The following is a 20,837-nucleotide window of genomic DNA, read 5'->3' as shown; positions in this document are numbered from 1 at the left end:
AATTACAGAATGGTTTGAGTTGAAAGGGACCTTAAAGATCATCCAGTTCCAAACCCCTGTGTTCATCAGGGTCCAGATACCTCTCATGGTTGGTTTTGATTAGCTCTTCATGCTATAATAAATAGCTGTAGCTTTATTGCTATGGCAATTTCAGTATAATAATACATGCTATATTGAGAGAAAAGCTCACCTCTCCTTTCTCATTTGTTTAGGCTTTGGGGGGTTATTGCAGTTCCCAGGCTGCTTTCCTTCTTTGTGAAGGCTTTGCTCCTCCTATCACCTGTACTGAGGCCACAAGAACTACTCTGTTGATTTGACCCTTATGCTGTCCTTTCCTTTGTCCCATTCCCAAGTATACCCAAGTCTGTTTTTTTCCAGACAGATATTAGTTCTGCCACTATCCCCACACTCTTCTTGAACCACCAATTTCCCTGTGGGTAAGGATGCCACTCTTTAATTCAGACCAGAGTAAAGATGAACCTGTTGTCTGTGTTATATGGAGAATGATGCAGTATTTTCCCCTATAGCACTGCAAAGACATGAATAGATATTTTGATTTATCAAAATTTAAAACCACATATAGCATCTGTATGTGTGAATTACTGACATAAACATCAACCAACCAAAATGGCTTTTTTCAGCAAAAGCACCACTGACCAGCAAAAAAAAGCACCAAACCGACCTGGTTCTTTGCTGCAGCCTTGGCTCATCAGCCAATCTTTGCTGATTATCTTTCAGTTCCAAGGTTCCAACGGCTTTGCTAGAGGAGCACTGTGTAGCTGGAATCTGTGGGACTCCAGCAGTCCCTGAACACTCTACACTGGAAGACGGTCTGTAAAGCACTCCCTGGCTTCTAGTTCAACCTGTTAAATGGAGGGATGTAAACTCAAGACTTGCATCCTTACATAAAAAATATTTTTAACTCAAACACTTGTAGTCATAACAACAAATTTATGTTATAAAACAATAAAAGGTTTTATTAGATTTTTTTAATGCTATACCTTAGATATAATTCTTAGTGTCCCCTCCTGCCACTGGCAAAAGCAGAGATATAAGCAAGCCTTTTTATACAGACTTTTTCCCAAAACCTCAGTTGTTCTTCCAGAAAATGTATTGATGTATTTTTCATTTACGTGTCCATGTACATCCTCACTGACTCCAGCATGGTCTGATTGACAGTGGTCTTTAGAAAGAGCTGATGTGCCAGCCCATATCAGGAAAGATGTATCCAGTTGCTGCTTAAATTAAATTATATTTTTACAAGGAACAAAGCTGGTATCAGAAATAGGTGCAAATAATTAAAGAAGAAGCAAAGAAATTAGTTTTTAATTAAATTAGGATTTTTGTCAGCTACATGTCTCTAATAATTCTAGGTTGCATAGAAATGAAAAGAGTGGAAGTATTTAAGAACTTTCTTAGTAAAAGATAATTATGGAGATTTGTCTAATAAACCTTTGTTGTTCTGCTAAATTAAAAGCTAAGTGGCTAACTAAATATTTATAAGCTTTTGAGATGGAAGTGACTCAGGATATGTCTACATTGGAATATGTTTCTGAGTTATGACTCATGTATTTGTAGGTGGATTTTATCTGAACCTTTCTTGACAATATGTGATGCTGTGCAGTACAAGGCCCATATTCTTTATATTCTGAGCCCATTCAGTGTTGAAGCTGACTGGATGAAAAGGGAGGTCACTCCAGAGCCCACAGTGTGCTACCATCTGTAGATAATTGAGGAAATGGCTCCTAACATATTGCTGGGGAATTGCCTTCCTTCCTTCCTTCCTTCCTTCCTTCCTTCCTTCCTTCCTTCCTTCCTTCCTTCCTTCCTTCCTTCCTTCCTTCCTTCCTTCCTTCCTGCCTTCCTGCCTTCCTGCCTTCCTGCCTTCCTGCCTTCCTGCCTTCCTGCCTTCCTTCCTGTCTTCCTGCCTTCCTGCCTTCCTGCCTTCCTGCCTTCCTGCCTTCCTGCCTTCCTGCCTTCCTTCCTGCCTTCCTGCCTTCCTGCCTGCCTGCCTGCCTTCCTGCCTTCCTGCCTTCCTGCCTTCCTTCCTGCCTGCCTGCCTGCCTGCCTGCCTTCCTTCCTGCCTTCCTGCCTTCCTGCCTGCCTGCCTGCCTTCCTTCCTTCCTGCCTGCCTGCCTTCCTTCCTTCCTGCCTTCCTGCCTTCCTTCCTGCCTTCCTTCCTTCCTGCCTTCCTGCCTTCCTGCCTGCCTGCCTGCCTGCCTGCCTGCCTTCCTGCCTGCCTTCCTGCCTTCCTTCCTGCCTTCCTGCCTTCCTGCCTGCCTTCCTGCCTTCCTGCCTTCCTTCCTGCCTTCCTGCCTTCCTGCCTGCCTTCCTGCCTGCCTGCCTGCCTGCCTGCCTGCCTGCCTGCCTGCCTTCCTGCCTTCCTGCCTGCCTGCCTGCCTGCCTGCCTGCCTGCCTTCCTGCCTTCCTGCCTCCCTGCCTTCCTCCCTCCCTCCCTCCCTCCCTCCAGAACTGACATTGGCTCTGACTTTGAGTGTCTCTCCAGTCTGTTTTGCAGAAGGCCCTGTGACTCCCCAGGTAATTAGTGTCGTGTTTGCCAGTAATTCCGTTGCCAGCGTGTGGCCTCTCTTTCTGGTGTAGCTGTAGCTGTGGTAACTCCACATCATTTTCTGGATCCAGGATGATTGAACCCAAAGCAATCAGACATATGGCACAAAGGCCATAATAAGAGAATAAGTGAATGTAAGAGTATAAGAAAATATGTACCACAAAGAGTAAACCACCTAACTCAGTGTCCTGCCCAGGGGCCAAGAGAAGATACCTAAATCAGAGCACGGGAACAAAGCAATAATAAATTCTGGATAATTCCTTTATTTCCAGGGTCCTACCTCACAGACAGACTGAGGTGATGTCTATATGTAATGGTAGTTCATGATATAGCTCGTTCTTTGATCCACCAATGTATCCAGCTGGTTTTTGAGCCAAGCTTCCAGCATCTATACTGCTGTATTAGATCACACAGCTGGAGTAAAGAAGAAGGAAAAGAAGTTAATGAAATGCTGTTGGTTTGGCTTCAGTTGAAAGAGGAAACCACTCCACTTGTATGCAACATCCTTCTCAACAGTAATTCTGAATCTACAATAATCACAATGGCACCACCTGACCCTTTATGGACTATGTCTTCAGTTCCTGGTTCTGCAAAGCTTCTTTTTGCCTGCCCCACAGCTGACAGACATTAACCTTACACACAAGCTGTTTGAACCTTCACTTCCACTTCATGGCTTTCTTGGAATTCAGCCACTTGCTTTTCTCCTACTCTGCAGTTCTGATGACTGAGAATAAACTTGTTCCATGTGCAACACAGTCATGATTTGCTCTCCAGAGTGGTAGGAATTCACCATCCAGCGTCTTACACATTCCTTTGCTCATTTTCCATCCCTTAGTACTTTCTTAGAGACATGCTTGAACTGATGGGTTTGCTTCCTGTGCTGCTCCATGCCCAGCTGTACTGGGAAGTGATCCTGAAATTTAGTGTTTCACAAAGACGAATTAAAATTTCTGTAGGGAAAAAACCCAAAGAACCAAAAGACATTAACCAGATATCCAAGGTGCTTTGCTGGCAGCAAATAGCTTGAGGTACTGCAGATAACATACCATGCCACAAAAAACCCTGCGAAATGAAGAGCTGAGCATTAAATGTGGGTTTGTGAATCAGCAATAGATTCAAAGGGACAGAGGGCATAGAGGACCTAAGACCTTAAAAGAGCTTGAAAGTAGAAGTATGAAGGATGATGACCCATCAGGAGGTGATTGCAGCCCTCAGGAGGAGGCCAGAGCACATCTCCCATGGAGCAGGGAGAGTTTCACAGCTCAAGCTCAACTTGTGCCTGTGCAGGGACAGAGGGGTCAGAGCTGCACCATGCCAAAACCCCTAACTGCAGCCATCATGTATTATTAGCAATCTCTAAGTTACAGATGGCTGAAACGTCTGCAAGAAAGCCTCCATGTCAGATGTGCTTTTAGGTTACTGTAAGTCAAGAACATGAAATAACTGTTAAAATTATTGCCAACTTAAAGCATATATTTTTTAATAAACGCAGTCTGCCTGCTTTTTACAAGGCATTGTTTTATTGTAACCATAAAAACTTCAATTCCCTCTACCTAGAAGTTCATCTTTTGAATTACACTCTTCTAGTTCACTCACTCTGCAGTCAGTCAGCTTAATTTGTAACTTGTATAGATTTTCTGCCCAGCAACAGCAAAAGGAAAACATTCAACAGAAAAAGATGTCGTACCAGAAAGAGCACAAAACCCAGAACTGAAACTCAGGGCAAAATTCACTGCTGGAAGCATTTTTAGGTTCTTAATTGCCCAGTTTTCAGTCTGAGAATTCCAAATCATAGGAACAGAAAGGGGCAACTAGATTTGAGGGAACTGGACAAGACAATGCACACTTTTCCATGCCAAAGTTCCAGGGTGTAGATTGGAAACACAGAGCCATAATAAATTATTATACGCTTTGCTAACTCCGGTGACCTCATAGCACAAGTATGTGGGACAACCTCTGGCAAAAGTCCCTTCTGCTTTTATATATGTTGCTTTCTGAATCTAATTCTGTAAGTATATGAGGTCTGAGCGATGAGTCTGTTTAAATAAGTAGCAGTTAACAAAGATGCTGTATTGAGTATCTTTAAGGCCTTACATCCTATTTCGGTGTATCAAAACTTGAACACAGACTTTTACAGCCAGAGCTGGAGCCAGGTCAAGGGCTGGTCAAAGGCTGAGGGGGGAGAGGGGCTGAGGGGCTCTTTTCAGTGGTGCCCTGTGACAGGACAAGGAGCAATGGCCATAAAGTAGAACACAAGAAGTTCCACCTCAACATGAGGATTAATTCCTACACATTGAGGGTGGCAGAGCACTCGAACAGGCTGTCCAGGTAGTTTGTGGAGTCTGCCCCCGTAGAGACATTCCAAACTCACCTGGACATGTTCCTGTGTCACCTGCTCTGGGTGACTGTGCCTTGGCAGGGGAGTTGGCCTGGATGATCTCCAGGGGTCCCTTCCGGCTATAACAATGCTGTGATTGTGTGAAGGGAGGGCAGTGAGGGGCGGTCGGTGAGGGGCTGAGGAACCGAGGCGAGGTGGGGCGGACTGAGGGGCTGAGGGAGGTAGTGGGGGGCTGAGGCGGGATGAAGAGAATGAAGGACCGAGGCAGGTTGAGGGGGACTGAGGGACCGAATCAGGGGGCTGCGGGGCGGTGATAGACCAAGGCGCTGAGGCGGATAAGGCGCTGAGGGACCGGGGTGGGATAAGGCGTTGAGAGGCGACAGTGGGGAACCGAGACTGCCCGCTGAGGGACTGCGGCGAGTCACTGAGGCACTGAGGGACGGCTAGGGGACCGCCAGCGACCGCGGCGGCCGCTGAGGGGCGGGGGGCGGTGATGGGCGGAGGCGCTGCGGGCGCGCCCCCTCCCCGCCCCTCCGCCCGCTCCCGCCGCCTCTCGCGAGGCCGCCGCCCCCCCGCGCGCGTCACCGGCGGAGCGGACGGGGACAACATGGCGGAGCGGCGGCGGCACAGGAAGCGCGTCCAGGTACCCGAGACTCCCCCTCTTCTCTATCTCTCCCTCCCCGCCCGGTGGCTCCTCATCTCCGAGCTTAGAGCGGCTTCCCTTGCGGCCTTCCCACCCGACGCTGTTGCGAGGCGGCGGCTGCGGGCGGCCCGCGGTGAGGGAGGAGAGCGCCCCAGTCTCGGGGCACCGGGAGCCCCTCAGGCCGGGGCCGGAGCCCGGGCTGGCAGGTTCTCCTCAGGATTTTCTAACAAATTGGTAAATGCTGTGAAAACAGAGCGGGGGAGCTAAGTGGGAGCGTTTCGGGGCTGAGGGCGGCCGGCGGGGCCCCCCGGCACATCAGAGGCGCCCCCGCTTCATCCCCATGGGCTCTGCGCCCTCAGAAGTTCTTCGTCTCTCCGTGACCAAAATGTCATTTTGAGCTATTCCCTGTTTCTAATCGCCGTTGTATACTCAGAATCTTCCCCGTTATCAGTGTCGAACAATAGCTTAGTGCGGGTAACACCAAAACACCCGGGAGCTGCACCTTCACCCGGCGTGTCCGGCCCAGGGATCGGGAGCAGAAGACGTGGGACAGATGGTAAAAGCATCTTAAAAGCAAACGTGCCCCAACCAGGAAATGATGCGGGAAGAAAAGGAAATTTGTCTCTGGAAAACATAAACAAACAGGCGCGCCTATAAATAGACCTAATCAGCTTTGAGATCGTGTTAAAATGTAGTGATAATTGTGTGGTGGCACTGAGAGGCAAACTGAGGGCTGCTTCGGGAGCCTGGTATGTCGAGATGTAATTTTTACAGGGAGTTTTACAGAGTTTTTAACGCATGTTTTGGGCGTACTTACAGTATCAGGGACCATAACGCTCGTTACTGTTATGTGTTATCAACACTCCGCCTAAATAGTATTTGTTTGGGGCTTATTGCTTTGCTGTAAGAGCAGATAATATTCACGGGAGAGATCACAGAGCCGTTCAACAATGCACGCTTCATATGTCACCCTTCTGCTTGGCTGCCCTCTCTCCTTTCTCATCCTTCCCTTTCCCAGCCCACTTTCCCTTCCCCCGGGAAGATGGAGATCTGCCTGTACCTGTAAAGGTTCCTTTTTTACCTTTAATTCAAATTAGCGAGGCAGGAGGAGAAATGCAAGGAGTAATACATTAAAATCTTGTTGAACGAGCCCTATCCATCACAGCATTCAATGAATTATTGCAAAGCATCACAGAATTATTCTAAGATTTTTATAGGTTGTCCCTTTTCAAGGATGACAACAGCTCAATAAAGCACCCGTCAAACCAAATTTAAATGTAATTTAATGTTTGTATAACACTCGAGGCTGTGGTCTTGCAGGCAGTTAAGCACATACTTACTTTCCACCCTGTTAGCAGTAAAAGTATTTCCCAGATTGTTAGTAATTAAATCGATGTCTGGATTTTAATACTTAAGGTCATGGCCTAAATCTGTGATATAATTATGCAAATAAACGTGTATCTTCATAGGTTCCCAGTGTAGGTCAACAACAACAGGAAGACAAGACAGTGAACAAAGAATACTGGTGAATGCCCAAGGGGTGTTCTTAATTGGTCAGTGAATAAAGCAACTCATATTTTTCTTGGTTGTTGGTTTTGTGTTTTGTTTTTCTTAAGCTTTTTGAACTTTACTGACATATTTTCAGTATGATTATCACATTTTTCAGGCTAATGCTGCAAGTGTCTTCTTTTAAAATGAAGTGTGGGATTTTTATTCGCAGGTGCTTCAAGTGTTTCAGCAGTGTGTCTAAATTCAAGGTGATGTCTGAAGAGATTAGTTATTGTACTGCATGCAAGTCTGATATCTGAATACCCTGCTGTCATTAAACAGAGCTGTATTTCTTGACAGGAGTGAGGTTTTTGGGAGAGGTTGGTGTATTTAGCTGTGGAAGAGGCTGAGGTAATGGAGTTCAGTTAGAAAAACCATGGGCACAGAACCAGTGTTTGGAAAGAATTTTTGCAGGATTTTATGCCTGTCATCAAGATTAGAATTCTGGTAGTTGGGTCAGATAGCTAGACATGAAAAAAGGATCAGAAATAGTTCAAAGTTCTGTCTAGCCTGCTCCGTGTTTCCCATCGGAAGCAGTCACAGGAAGGATGTGTTTTATGGAATGCACTTTCATCAAAAGACACATTGCCCAATGTGTGTTGCATAGCTTAGACTCTTCCTCTGAAAGTTACAAAAGTTGCAAAAATTTTAACTTCAGAAGCTTGAACAAAGATATTTCAGAGGCAGAATTCTCTAAGTGTCATTCCTGGTGGTAATTTAACTGTAATCAACACGGAGATTAATTCAGACATGCAGTAGTGAAGGGAGGCTGGTCTGTAGGATGCAGATTGCTTACCCAGTGGCTCCCACGTGATTCAAATGTCTGAAATCAAGAATGCTTGCTGAGTATAAAGGACTTACTGACAGAAAAGCAACGTATGTTGTCTAATGGCTAGTTTAATCTTTCTATTTTAGACAAAATACATCTCAAAAGATGAGAGATGCCTTTGAATTCCTGTTACTCCAGCAACCTGATCAAAGTTATGTCTTGGAACTATATTTTTTTCCATATGTGTCCTGAAATATTCACTTAACCACAAAATGTTCAGTGCTGTTTCCTTTGACAGGCATTGGGCCGGGTAACACGTGGCACTGTGCTGGCAGCTCTGCAGTTTGACTGTTAAATAGGCATTAAGTTTTCATTACCTTGGCTGCATTCCACATGCACAGTTTTAGTCTGCCCGTGTCAGGTTTTGGGTTGATCTTTGCTTTGGGATTAGCAGCGCTTCCATTGCACCTTGTTGCTATGTCCTGCACTCCAGAAAAGTTAGTGCACATAAATACTGCTCCTGAAAAGAAAGAAAATAGCTCCTGGGCAGTTTGGAGGTCAATGTCTCACTGCAGATTGATGGCTGAGGTGGCATCAGTGCCATTAATGACAGGTACTTTCCTTGTTGACTTTTTTCCTTTGATTCAAGCTCTGGGATCCTCCTGATGAAGGACATCTACTAATCATTAACTGTTGTAGCCTACAGTTGAGTCCTGTCATGATTTGGGTCCTGCTGGAAGGAAAATGCAACAGCTGCATCGCTGCTCCTGTGCCGCAGTTTTGTGTGAATGACTCTGAAAAGGATCTGCAGAAAGGACAATGCAATGATTTTCCAATAATGCATATTTTTAGTCCGGCTTGCCCATTTGGCTTTATTTTTTTCATAAATTCTAGTAAATATGAGTGGGATGATAATAAAGGAGAATGGTTAAATTTTGTCTTTGAACACTTAGTGGTATCAGCTGATAGAGGAGGAGGAAACAAAGATCAAGGGGCAAAAAAAAGGGAAAAATGGGAATTAAAAGTAGCAGCCTGAGTTGTCATTAAAACAAGGATCAGTCTTTTGGAAATACTGAGTTACATTATTGGAAGTAGGAAGGGAAAAAGTCAAAACAGCTGGCCTGGGGTTGGAAGGGGACTGAAGCTGGCGTGTTTTGGCTTCAAAATACTGTACATTGCTCCTTGGATCTGTTTTAGAAGTCTGTATGTTTACAGAGTTCTGTATGTTTTGCTCAAAAAAATTAGCAATGGTTGAAAAAAGAAAGAAGGAAGAAAACAGATACTTCTGTTTTCACAGGATATGTAGTGGACTGAAAAACATCTGCTAATCTTTTTCTGTAAAGAAAAGTTAATGTTTTGTGGCCAGGGTAATCCAGAAGAACTGGTTTCTCCACATGGCCCTGCCACAGTTTCTTTTAAGAGACCTGGAGCAGTCCTTGTACTGGTCATCAGTGCAGGAGTCAGGCAAGTTTGTTTGTTAGTCACTGGAGAAAACAGGGATGTCATAAGAGCAAGTCCTAACACCCTGGTGTGTTTGTTTCTCCCTACCCACTCCAGTCATACCAATTGTGTGCTTTTCCTTCATCCATGGCACACTGGTTTATTTTAGGCAAAGTACAAATATCTCAGCAGCACCTAGTTCCCTGCCACAGAACATCCACTCAGAGGTCCTGACAGTCAACAGGGAAGGGGAGAAGATAATCCTGCAGTTCAGCCCAAGTTGTGATGTGCCCAGCACTTTCAGAGAAGAGAAGAGTAGGCTAATGCAGTTGTAGTGTCTTTATAATGAGTGGGTGGAATGGAACCTGGGCTGACAGTGTCATTTTTGATGTAGCCTCTCAGCTTGAAAAACAGGCACCATATGATAAATGTGCTTTAATTTCTTCTTTTCCTTATCTGAAAGCTGTATAAACTATTAGGCTTCAGCAGTCTGCTTTGAAGGATTGTGTTCTGAAAATCTAATAAGTGCAAAAAAATCAGCTAGGTTCTTGTTTCATTGAAATAAAAGAATTTTGATGTCCCCTTTGAAACAGAGGAGCATAAATCCTTGTAATGCGTTTGGCTGCACATGGAATAACTTGTCTTGTTAGTGACACTCATCATTTACTCTCTTCTGATTTTCCAGAAAACCTGTTTATGCTACTATGTAGTAGAAAGAAATTGTCCTGTCTTGGGTCATACCTGTCTTCTTGCAACTGTGACACAAAGAAGGAATAAATTGAGTGCAGTTTTCAAATCAGAAATGTGTGCTGCCCTTCTGTCATCCACTGAGTGTTCCAGAAGTTGGAAAACCTGAATAAGTCATGCTTGGTAGAGCTGAGGGGGAGAAGGAAGCTCATGGGCACACAAGTTTCAATGACTCAGTTCAGATGTTATTTGTGATGTGTTCAGGCCTCTCTGATGCTGTAGTCCCAGCTGGGGGTTGAATTAAGTGGGAGCTACATCCATGCATTGAAGTCCAGAAGGGACTTGCTGTACTTTGATTTGGGAGATAAAGGTAAATTTGATTAGGACTTTCCCTTCACTTGAGTGAGTCTGGAAGGTCCCTGGGTTAGATTGTCCTTTTCTGAATTCATATAGGGCAGAATTGTGATTGAGAATTATTCTTAAAAATCGAAAATGTCATTGCATTTCTAGCAAGTCACTACGTTGAGCGCTGCTTTTCCTGTCAGTAGGTGGAGTTATTCTGTCTAGACAAGTAAGAAATTTGGTTTGATTTTATTTTTAATGGCCAGAGTTTGTAAGATACCAGTGACTTTAAATCTCTAAATTTTACATGCTGTCTAGTGGGCTAGTTTTTTTGTCATGGGCTACTTTTAAAACTGGACACAAAATTTGGTTGAACTGCAACTTTTAAAAGTTGTGCCCAGGGTAATGAACTTGCCATTGCTTTGGTTGATTTCATTTATTGATGAATATACTACTTTCTCTCAGTCATCTATTTTCATTTTTTAACAGAAGCCTGGCTCTGCAAACAAAGGGATGAAGATAAGATGAAAAATGGGCATTAAATTGCAGGGGACACTTTCTCAGAATGAGCTCAGTTAAACTGTGGCAGTCTCTCTCACTGGGAAGGTTTTTTTGTTTGGGCTGTTATGAAACTATCCCTCATGGACAAAGCAATTGATAGAAAGGAGCAATAAAAAAAATCTCCTGGTGCCAGCCCCTGCCTGTGTAGTGCATCACATGACCCAGCAGGATCATAAATATTTTAGGAAAAAGGAGAAAAAACACCTTAGCAGAGGAATTTACACTGATGTGAATATCTTCAGTTTCTCTGTCTGTTTTACTGTCTGTGCTGTGAAGAACATTTGCCCTGTGAATTGTTCCAAATTTCATTTGCTGACAGGAATTCCTAGAAAAGCAGCGTTTCACACACAGTTGCTGCTTGCAGTCCCCAGTCACTTGGTGCCTTATCCCATGTGGCAATGATGGGACAGTCACTTGTTCTATTTCAGTGCATTGGAGCCCCTTTTGTTGTGGTTCAACTACTCTGGTACCACGTTTGGTGGTTTGGTTTGAGATTTACAGGTACTGGTACAACTGTACCATGTAAGAGGATCTGAAACCACAGAACATATATGCATACATGCACTGTCAGGGAATAGGTTTCTTATCTGATGTTCAATACAGATTTTTAAAATTTAAAAATAAAAAAGGATTGAACATGCAGAAGGAAGTATTATCCATTTGAGAACTGTTAGGATCATCTGGCCTAATATGGGCACATGTTTTGGAAACTACTTGGTGAGTGAGCATATTTTTGCTTTTCATTTGGAGGATTTAGACTTTTTTAAAAAGCCTCAGAACTAACGACGATGGAGTCCTTTTGGTCATTTGGATACCTTGTATCTATATTATTCTCTTCAGAATTCTCCTCAGGTGGGAAAAGCAACAATCTCCTCGAGAAGGATATTCATTAACCAGTTGGTTTTGAAAGTTAGCTGTTCAAACTGTTGAAAATTAACATTTCTTGCCATCTGAAACTTTTATTCTGGTGTAACCACATCTATTTGACCTTGCATTTCCATTTAACATGCTGCTTGTGATATTACAATTGCACATCTTAAAAGCAGTAATGGAGGTTGTATATGTTTATTGACCTTTAGGAAAATTAGGTCTTTAAATAGACTCTGAAACTTTTATTCCTGTAAATGACCAATCTGATCTGTGGTTTATATAATGTTTCTTCAGACAACATGTGAGGTACAGGTACAGAAATGGCACTGCAGTGTGGAAAGCTGTCCCAGTGTTTCTGTGTTACTGATCCACAAGTAGCAGGGAGGGTTGGAAAATTAAACTTCATGGATTAAAAGAATTTACAGGAAAGAATTTTGAGGAAGTTAGCATAAATCAATTTATTATCCCAACCTATGGTTTTTGCAGATATGTTTTTGTGAAGCAAGAACATTAGAAAGTTCTTCCCTTCCCTGCTAACAAATACTAGATCTTAATTTCACATAACTGAAAATGCCCATCTCCATCCTTCTGCCTTACACATCTCAGAGTTCTGTTACCTCTCTGCGAGGTGGTAAAAGCACAGAATTTGTGAATGTGTGCCGTCTGAGGGCTCCCTTCTCATAAAACATTGGTTTTGATGTTTATATTTTATCCTGCTGTGCTTTCATCCTGATGTTCTACTCTGCAGACTGGGAGAATCTCCTCAAGAGTACTTTAAAGTGTCATTCTGTAGTTGTGCAGTGGGCAGAGAAATTTTCTAGCCAAATCTTTCAGCTTCTTTTCAACATGGTTTTCTTCTCATGTGAAATCTGGGCTGCTCTGCGTTCTGTCAGAGTGCCTACATTGCTGTCATTTCATTCACACTGATTCCTCACTCTGTTTTCCCTTTGTTCCCAGCTTCACAACTGTTTCAATCCCAGCTGTGTGCCTTAAGCAGCTTCCCATGTGCTGCTTTCCTCTTAGGCCGTCCTTTAGTTTGCACTTTCTACAGATCTGTTAAATGAGTGTGTACTCCTTACCTTCAGTTTATCTAACTTGAGATTTGCTGCCTTTTGCTTCATGTAGACAGAAGGTTCTCAGGAAAAATGACCTATTTTCACATCCTTTATATTTTGTTATTTTTATATTGCCATGAAATAATGAAGATTTTGCAATATCTGGTTTTTTAAGCTCAAATGGGTGATTTTCTTATGTGTTTAAAACTGTATTAATAACTTTTGACTTTTCCCACTGTAGGAAGTTGGTGAGCCATTCAAGGAGGAGAAGGCTGTTGCTAAATACTTGCGCTTCAACTGTCCAACAAAATCCACCAACATGATGGGCCACCGAGTTGATTATTTTATTGGTAGGGTTGCTTTTAACCAGAGAATTCAGGTTTCTTCTAATATTGCACTTGGAGGGTGGGAGAGGCTATTTTATTTTTATTAATAGTACTTTATCTATTAAGTACTGGTCTTACAGTTTGGTTTTGAAAACTTATCTAGGTATTAGGAAGCCATAAAATTAATCTCACTAGCCTGGAGTAAATGCAATGAACTTTTCTCTCTGTGATTTAAAGGTGTATGAAGTCAAGAGGAATATATTCCAGAATAATGACTAGTCTTACTTGAAAGATTGAAAGGATGTGGAATATCACCAGAACAGACTGGTCATTGTGGTTCAAGGAATGTAGACTAAATGTTAAAAGTAATATTAATTTTAATGTGTTTTTAATTCAATTTTTCCCTCTAGCTTCAAAAGCTGTGGATTGCCTCCTGGATTCTAAATGGGCAAAGGCAAAGAAAGGAGAGGAGGCTCTCTTTACTACCCGAGAGTCTGTAGTTGATTACTGCAACAGGTATGACCCAGGCTACTTCTTCAGTGTCATTAATGGCTGTAGGTGTCCAGATGTCACAGTTTTTTAGGAACCAGTGTAACCTGTGCTTCTCACATCCTAAAACTTGAGTGGTTGTATGCAAAATGATTGTATTTATATTGTTGTGTTTAAGGGTGGAAATTATATAGTTTCATTATTTTTGTTCCCAAAACTCTCAGGCTTTCAGTGCACTGCTTGGGGCAGCAAGGTGTATCAAAGGAGTTTCCTGAAGTTTGACAATATTTGAAGTTAGTAGAGTCAGAGCTCTCAAATCTCTCTGTCCCTGCTGTCTGAGGAGCAGGATTCTGTACTGCTCTTCCTGTTGGGAATTCATCTGTGCTCCTTTCAAGGATGTTTCTAATTTGGTGATGACCTTAAGAATACCAAATACTACATCCTGGTGCCCTGCTGGCCATATATTTATATCTTTGTATCTCCATACATAAATAGATAATATATGTACTTGCAATAAGGTCTTTCTGTAGCTGCCAGGAAGGGAATACTTGGCATAGGTACCACAGTTTCAACAGAGCAATTCTGTTCATCGTGCATCACTTACCAATGATCTTGATGAGCTGTATGTTCACTTCCTTATTTTTGCCATGAAGTACGTTGACATGAACTTGAAAATAAACATTGCAGGAGTTGCATTAATGGAAAAGATAATTAAATGGATAATTAAATGGATCTGGTGGCTTGCTGTATCCTACATCTTGTGTTCAATTATTTCTGCAAAATGCTGCCACAGAAAAGTACAGTTTTTACCCAGTTTTGAACAGATGAACCAAAAAAAGCAAAGCAACAGACAAGACATGGGATAAGTAGGTCTGGTGTGTGTAGCTGTAAATAGAGCAGATGATGGTGACTTTGCCTTTCAGTCATGCTGGTCATGATTATGTCAGAGAGATAATCTAGAATGGTGTATAATAACATAATTGAGTGTAAATGTTGTTTCCACAGCTGCACTTAAATGAATCATTTAACTTTTTTCATTTTAAGACTCCTGAAAAAACAGTTCTTTCATCGAGCATTGAAAGTGATGAAAATGAAACCTGACAAGGATACAAAGAAAGAAAAAGAAAAAGGAAAGGCTGAGAGTGGGAAAGAGGAGGAAAAAAAGAGTAAGAAGGAAAGTGGCAAAGATGAAAAAACTAAGAAGGAGAAAGAAAAGGAAAAGGAAAAGAAAAAGGATGGTGAAAAAGATGAGTGTAAGAAGGTAAGTACTGTGTGTAAGAGAAGAAACAAACCTGTAACAAATACATCAACAGATTGTTAAGATTGCACTGGCTCAAAAGTTGGTTATTCTAAAATATACCTTGCTTTTTTTTCCTGTTCTCTAAAATGTGGGGTTTTTTTGCTACCTTTTGAATGAATTATTTTGTTTTAAATCAAACAAGATATTATGTATAGATAAAATATTTATGTTTGTTCTCAGGATGACACCCCAGGAACACCCAAGAAAAAGGAAACCAAGAGGAAATTTAAACTTGAGCCACATGAAGACCAAGTTTTCTTGGATGGAAATGAGGTAAGATTTATAGGTGCTTTTCAACTTTGGGTGTCACCATGCTATTGTCAGACAATAGCTTAATTTACTGGATTTCTGCAAACTCCTTCTTGACATGTTGAAAGAAAAATTAATGGCAATGTGATAGCTCATCTTGAAACCACATTTTCAGATACTTCAAGGAGGTTAAAGACAGGTAAATAGAGGACAGTAACTTAAAAAAAATCCCAAAGAAAACTTCCTTATTAGTAGCTGAGGTGTCGGTGGCCATGAGGTGAAATGTTTATCCTCAGAGTGTATTCAGGGGCTGGTGGAGATGATCCTGCCTGGGACAGGAGGGTGGGACAGAGACTTCTGAGGTCTCTCCTGCCCAACTTATCCCACAGCCACTGCCATTCCAAAATTGTTCCAAGCCAAACCGGCCTTCCGATTTGATTGAACAGGACATCATATTCAATCACAGGAGAGGAAATAAAATATATCTGCCTGGCTTTATGATCTGAGCAGACAGGTGACCCTTTGGCATTACTGAATGCTCATCCTGGCTTTACCACTGAAATTGTGGCCTTAAATATTTCTGTGTGCTTTGCTGTTCTGAAAAACAAAGAATTAATTATTTACCAGCTCTGTAATGTACAGAGTCACATTCTCAAATTTGGGATAGTTTTACGGTGCTGTGTTGATGCTGTGTGAGGCTGTACTAGAATCTCCCCTAGGATTCTTGTGTTCCTTTGGTTATAAAACATACATGGCAGCAAATCTTGTAAATAAATCCCTTGTGCAGAAAATGTGTTTCTCTTTTGTATCTTGATTTTACCTTTCTCAGTTCTGTACACTTGCCTTGCTCTGTTTCATCCCATCTCACGTGGAATCACACCCAGCTCTGATCCTCCCTTTCATCTTTACATGAAGTGCCCATTATTTTGCACTTACAAACACTGGATATCACACACTTATTGCCCAGTCACCACCTTCAGCTCACTTGGCCTCACAGAACGAGCTGACTGGCAGCAGCTGCACCTGAACACAACTAACTTTGGCACCCTTTAAGAAAGCAGAACGTTAAATATTTATTGCATCATATGGAACCACTACTGCCTCCCAAGTACCCTTCTGGTAGTTGGTGTTGGCACATCTGCAGTGAGAGCTGCTGGTTTATAGTAACCAGCAGCTTCATTTCACAGTTTGAAGCTCAGATTCAAATTGTTTAGTTTGCTGAAGGAAAAAAAAAAAGCAGATTTTTCTAGTTCAGAACATCCTGCACTTTACTGAGAAGTTTTTAATTTATGGCTGAGCAGCTCAGATTCAAATGGCTCCACAGTCCTCACACAAACATTTGGCTCTGAGAGTTGCAACTGTAGAGATAACAGTGCTGTGGCGCTGACTGAGCCCAGCACAGGGCCTGCAGTGAGTGTTCCACTGCATCCTTTCTTCCAGGTGTTCAGTCTGGGTGTTTTCAAAGCTCACAGGACTTTTTGTTTCCACCTAGTGGACTTGGTAAACTTTTTATATTTTTTTATTTTATTTTTTTCTGCATGCTGAACAACATTAATGAATAAAGAAAGATACAACCATAGCTTGATTCAGTGATGCTTCAGAATCTTTCCTTTTTCCCATCAGTTCTGCTGTCTGATTGTTTTCTTCAGGTTTACATCACCTGTCAGTTACCCTTCCTAGGAGTCACAACCCCTTGCCCTGCCCAGGTGCTGACCAGAAGTCCTTTTGTTCAGCACCAAGCATTGCAGCCTGGCAGTCAGTGTTTGGGTGAGGGAATACAGGAGATGTTTATCAGAGAGCTTGTTCTGAATGTAAGCCACGTCATTTCTGTTGTAGGTCTATGTGTGGATCTATGACCCCGTTCACTTTAAAACTTTTGCCATGGGACTTGTACTTGGTAAGTCAGAGTAGACACGAGTTATTTATTTCTGTTGCTTTAAGCTAACCAGTGAGTTTTGCAGAGGGAAATGTGGGTTCTGTAAAAATATTAAATATTTTATGAGTGATACATTTCTGACCCTAGAACTTACATAAAATAAGACAAATCAGCTATTCTTTTTTTAATCTAAAATAAACGGAATAATAATTTATTCAATAATAAATGAATCTAAGGCACTACATTGAATAAGCAATAAGCCTGGAACCTCTGTACATGTACCAGGAACTAATGATGCTTCTCGTGCCTCTGTCCTGCCCTCCCTGCTCAGTGATTGCCGTTATAGCCGCGACCCTGTTCCCGCTCTGGCCAGCCGAGATGCGTGTCGGTGTTTATTACCTCAGCGTGGGCGCCGGCTGCTTTGTCGCCAGTATTCTGCTCCTTGCCGTCGGTGAGTGTCGGCCGGCGGGGTGTGAGAGGCCTGAGTCATAGCCCAGCTGTTCCCCGAGCTCGGAGCTGGGCGGTGCCACTTCCCGGGACGTTGTTCAGCCGCAGCCGGGCGGGTCCCGTGTGCGCTTCCCTCCGGCCAGCGGGTGTCAGCGTTGTGCCAAGGAAGGGACGGAGCTCAGGCTCCTGTCACCTGTTGGTGTTTCATGTGTGGTTCAGATTCGTTTACTGCCTTTGTTTAAACAAAAAATGTGCAGAACAAACCCAGAGCTGCACACAGAAACGTATTAACAGGCGAGAATGGTGTCACCAGGATTTTAAAGCTTTCTGTGGCAGAGGGGTTAAGAGCTAAATCAAAGATCCATGATGAGTCTCCTCCATGGAGGAGACATGGCAAGAACAAACTACTCCACAGAGCTATTGTGGAATGAGGAGTTTCCCCCTAACATCCCCCAGTCCCTGGCTGGGGGTGGGCATTAGCAGTGAACATCTCTTACACACCATGGTTGTACACTGTGCGTGTCTATAACAAAATCCAAACTTTCCCTTGTTTTCACACAGCTCGCTGCATCCTTTTCCTTATCATCTGGCTCATCACTGGAGGAAGGCATCACTTCTGGTTCCTGCCAAACCTTACAGCAGATGTGGGCTTCATTGACTCCTTCAGGCCCCTGTACACACACGAATACAAAGGACCAAAAGCAGACTTAAAGAAAGAGGAAAAAGCAGAATCCAAAAAGCAGCAAAAATACGACAGCGAGGAGAAATCAGATAGTGAGAAGAAGGAAGAGGAGGATGGAAAAACAGAAGCCACAAGGAACTCGGGAACAGACGGCTCAGGAGGAGAGCGACATTCAGACACTGACAGTGACAGGCGCGAAGATGACAGGTCCCAGCACAGTAGTGGCAATGGAAACGACTTTGAAATGATCACAAAAGAGGAACTGGAACAGCAAACAGATGAAGGGGATTGTGAGGAGGAAGAGGAGGAAGACACCGAAAGTGGGCCTTCACATGGAAAATCATAACTCACTGTGGTTTGGGACTAAGTATGTGCAAATGGTTGGATTTTCTTTGTTGGCTGATCACCAAAACATAGACCGTACAGTAGCATCTTTGTTTGCTGAAATATCCATGTTACCAAACAGTTTTATATCTAGTTCCTTCATTTTTTTTTTAACCATTAACTTGATTACTCGGTACTATGTTAATCATTAATATCCATTTATGGAAGTTTTATCAATTTGACAAGTTTTTTATTGATTGATAGGTTGCCCAGATTGTCCTCAAACATACTGAAAAACGTCATTTTCTGGTACTTGCATAACTGGTCAATTAGTTTAGCTTCTCAAACTTGCTTTTGTAAACCAGGTAAAAGTTGAATGACCAAATCTCAGATTATTCCTAGTTATCTGATAGTTAGGTAAAGCCCTTCTTAGCCCACAGCCTTCTTGATATTTTTCTTGATTTTGTTTTCAAAAGATTGTGAGAACTTTCCTGAGAAGACTAGTTTTAGCAGAAGTATTTTGCTGACAGTAGAGGAGCTGGTAGTGCTGAATTTGCCTGCAGTGTTCTCTGTTTCTCCAGCCTGTGTGCCAGCAACTGAGGAAATCCAAACTGGTTTTGTGCATCCAGTGCAGAGAGAGATGTCATCTCCAGCAGGTGAAGGAAGCAGCATGGTTTGGAAATGATGGCTGTTTTCTTTCTCCTGCTCCATCATAATTAAAAAAAAAAAAAATGTATTCTGTACATAATTTACAAATAAAGCAAACCATTTACTTTAACTGCTACTTATTATTTAGAGATTTGATCCAGCATTCAGTTTGTATTATTGAAGCCATGTTGTGGTGTATCTATCAGAGAAATGCAAGTGGAGAGGACCTCACAGAGTATTTGTGTATGATTGGTAGCTGTTCCACAGAAGCTTTAGTTTTGTGCCAACATTCCATGTATTTGAGTAAATTGATCTTTATTAAATGAAAGCAAACACCAGAGCTGTATGGATGCCTTAATGTTAAACCTCTCTGTACTCTGGAACAGGAGTAGTTTTAAGCTGAAGAGGCAGGAGAGTGTTGGTCTGCTCCCAAAGCTGGGTGCCTCAGAGCTTTTGTGAAGTGAGTATTAATAACTTGTTTGGAAACCCCTCGGAGGAGCCGGTGCCGTGTCTCCTGCACGTCCCTTCCCGCTGCCTCTGTGGAGAATGGACTCGAGGTCTTGGCTGATTGAGCATGGAAGAAGTTACAACTCAGCCTCTTTCCTCTCAAGGACTTTACAGATTTGATTGTCTTCCCAGCCCACTCGGAGAAGATGAGGGTAAGAGAATTTTTTTTCCTATCCTAAATTGCTTCCCATCCTTCCAGCATCGGCATTTTGGATGAAGATACCAGTTTTTCAGATTGTGCAAATATATACATCATCATGGGTGCATTGATAAAGAATTCATGGATATGGTGTATTTGCTTCTTAAATCCTGAATAGTTACTCCATAAAGAAACAGATAAATTGGATCACTTTTTTATTAATATAGCAAAGAAATTAAAGGACCCATTAACTAAACAGATTGACTCCTGGCCACGTCTGTGTTATCACTGATTAAAAGAGCTAATTAAGTCCTGTTTTACCTGAGTGGGTTGTGCACAATGTGATGGAGAGAGCAGAGCCTGCACTGAGGCATCACGGGGCAGCCAAGCCCTGGACAGGGTTTTAGGAAGTTAATGCAGTGGTTTTCAGTTATTTCAAGTACATTTCCTCCTCCAAGTGAAATATCTTCAGGGCCATGCTGAGCAAATCAAGTGGAAATGGTCAAATAAAAACTCTAATGTTGCCATCTGCCCCCTGTTCAGGGGGTGTGTGCCGCTGCCAGCACTGCCCACCTGGGGAGAGGTGTCTGGGTCTCAGAATTAACCATCAGACACTTGTGCTGTCACCTTGACAGAGTTCCAGGCTCCTGCAGCCTAGAAATTGAACTGGCCTTAACTCCTCACTTATCCGCTGTGAACAGCTCTCATCTCTGGGTGGGGTAAGAAAGATCTGCTCAGTGGTTCAGGGAAGAACTTCATGACTCATTACTGTAAGCTTGTTTTCCTAGAAATATCCCCCAAACACTTCTGAAGCATTTTGGAATAATGAAAGAAGTGTTTACAACATGCCGGTAGTAGTAAAATTATGAGGATATAAGGTACCATGACAAACACTTCCAGTCCAAAGAGGAAATCACTAAAGGGCTTGGTCACGTTTAGATTTTTGTATCAGACACTTCAAAGTTCTTCTTAATGATTTTGATTTTTAACTTTGAGAGTCTAGGGTGACCTCATGAGAACAAATAAAT

General features: G+C 42.6%; 2 protein-coding genes across 10 annotated transcripts in view; one reads left to right on the top strand and one right to left on the bottom strand.

Moving 5' to 3' along the window:
- Window positions 1–5,462, bottom strand: part of LRRC31 (leucine rich repeat containing 31) — a 46,258-nt gene extending 40,796 nt beyond the window's left edge. For 2 of the 9 annotated variants that reach the window (XM_086843763.1, XM_086843760.1), the window contains exons 1-3: window positions 4,941–5,462; window positions 2,850–2,983; window positions 683–863 (exon numbers count right to left, since the gene is read on the bottom strand). Coding sequence is in view for 2 of the 9 variants with exons in the window: in XM_086843760.1 (XP_086699886.1) it covers window positions 683–710 (28 nt within the window). In the remaining 7 variants the exon portion in view is untranslated. Of the gene's footprint in view, window positions 1–682; window positions 864–2,849; window positions 2,984–3,201; window positions 3,520–4,940 lie in introns of all 9 variants that reach the window. The other 7 variants (XM_086843770.1, XM_086843764.1, XR_015274455.1 and 4 more) reach the window with 7 other exon arrangements.
- Window positions 5,430–19,501, top strand: SEC62 (SEC62 preprotein translocation factor). The gene is made up of 8 exons (XM_086843774.1): window positions 5,430–5,550; window positions 13,064–13,172; window positions 13,559–13,664; window positions 14,682–14,898; window positions 15,118–15,210; window positions 17,023–17,083; window positions 17,394–17,513; window positions 18,071–19,501. Exons 1-8 carry the CDS (start codon window positions 5,515–5,517, stop codon window positions 18,535–18,537), a joined length of 1,209 nt encoding a protein of 402 aa, XP_086699900.1. The 5' UTR covers window positions 5,430–5,514; the 3' UTR covers window positions 18,538–19,501.
- Window positions 19,502–20,837: the final 1,336 nt, after the last annotated feature.

This window comes from Cyanistes caeruleus, chromosome 10 (genome assembly GCF_971803275.1).
Source record: "Cyanistes caeruleus chromosome 10, bCyaCae1.hap1.1, whole genome shotgun sequence".
Lineage (NCBI taxonomy): Eukaryota > Metazoa > Chordata > Aves > Passeriformes > Paridae > Cyanistes > Cyanistes caeruleus.
This window is presented reverse-complemented; position numbering and strand designations above follow the sequence as displayed.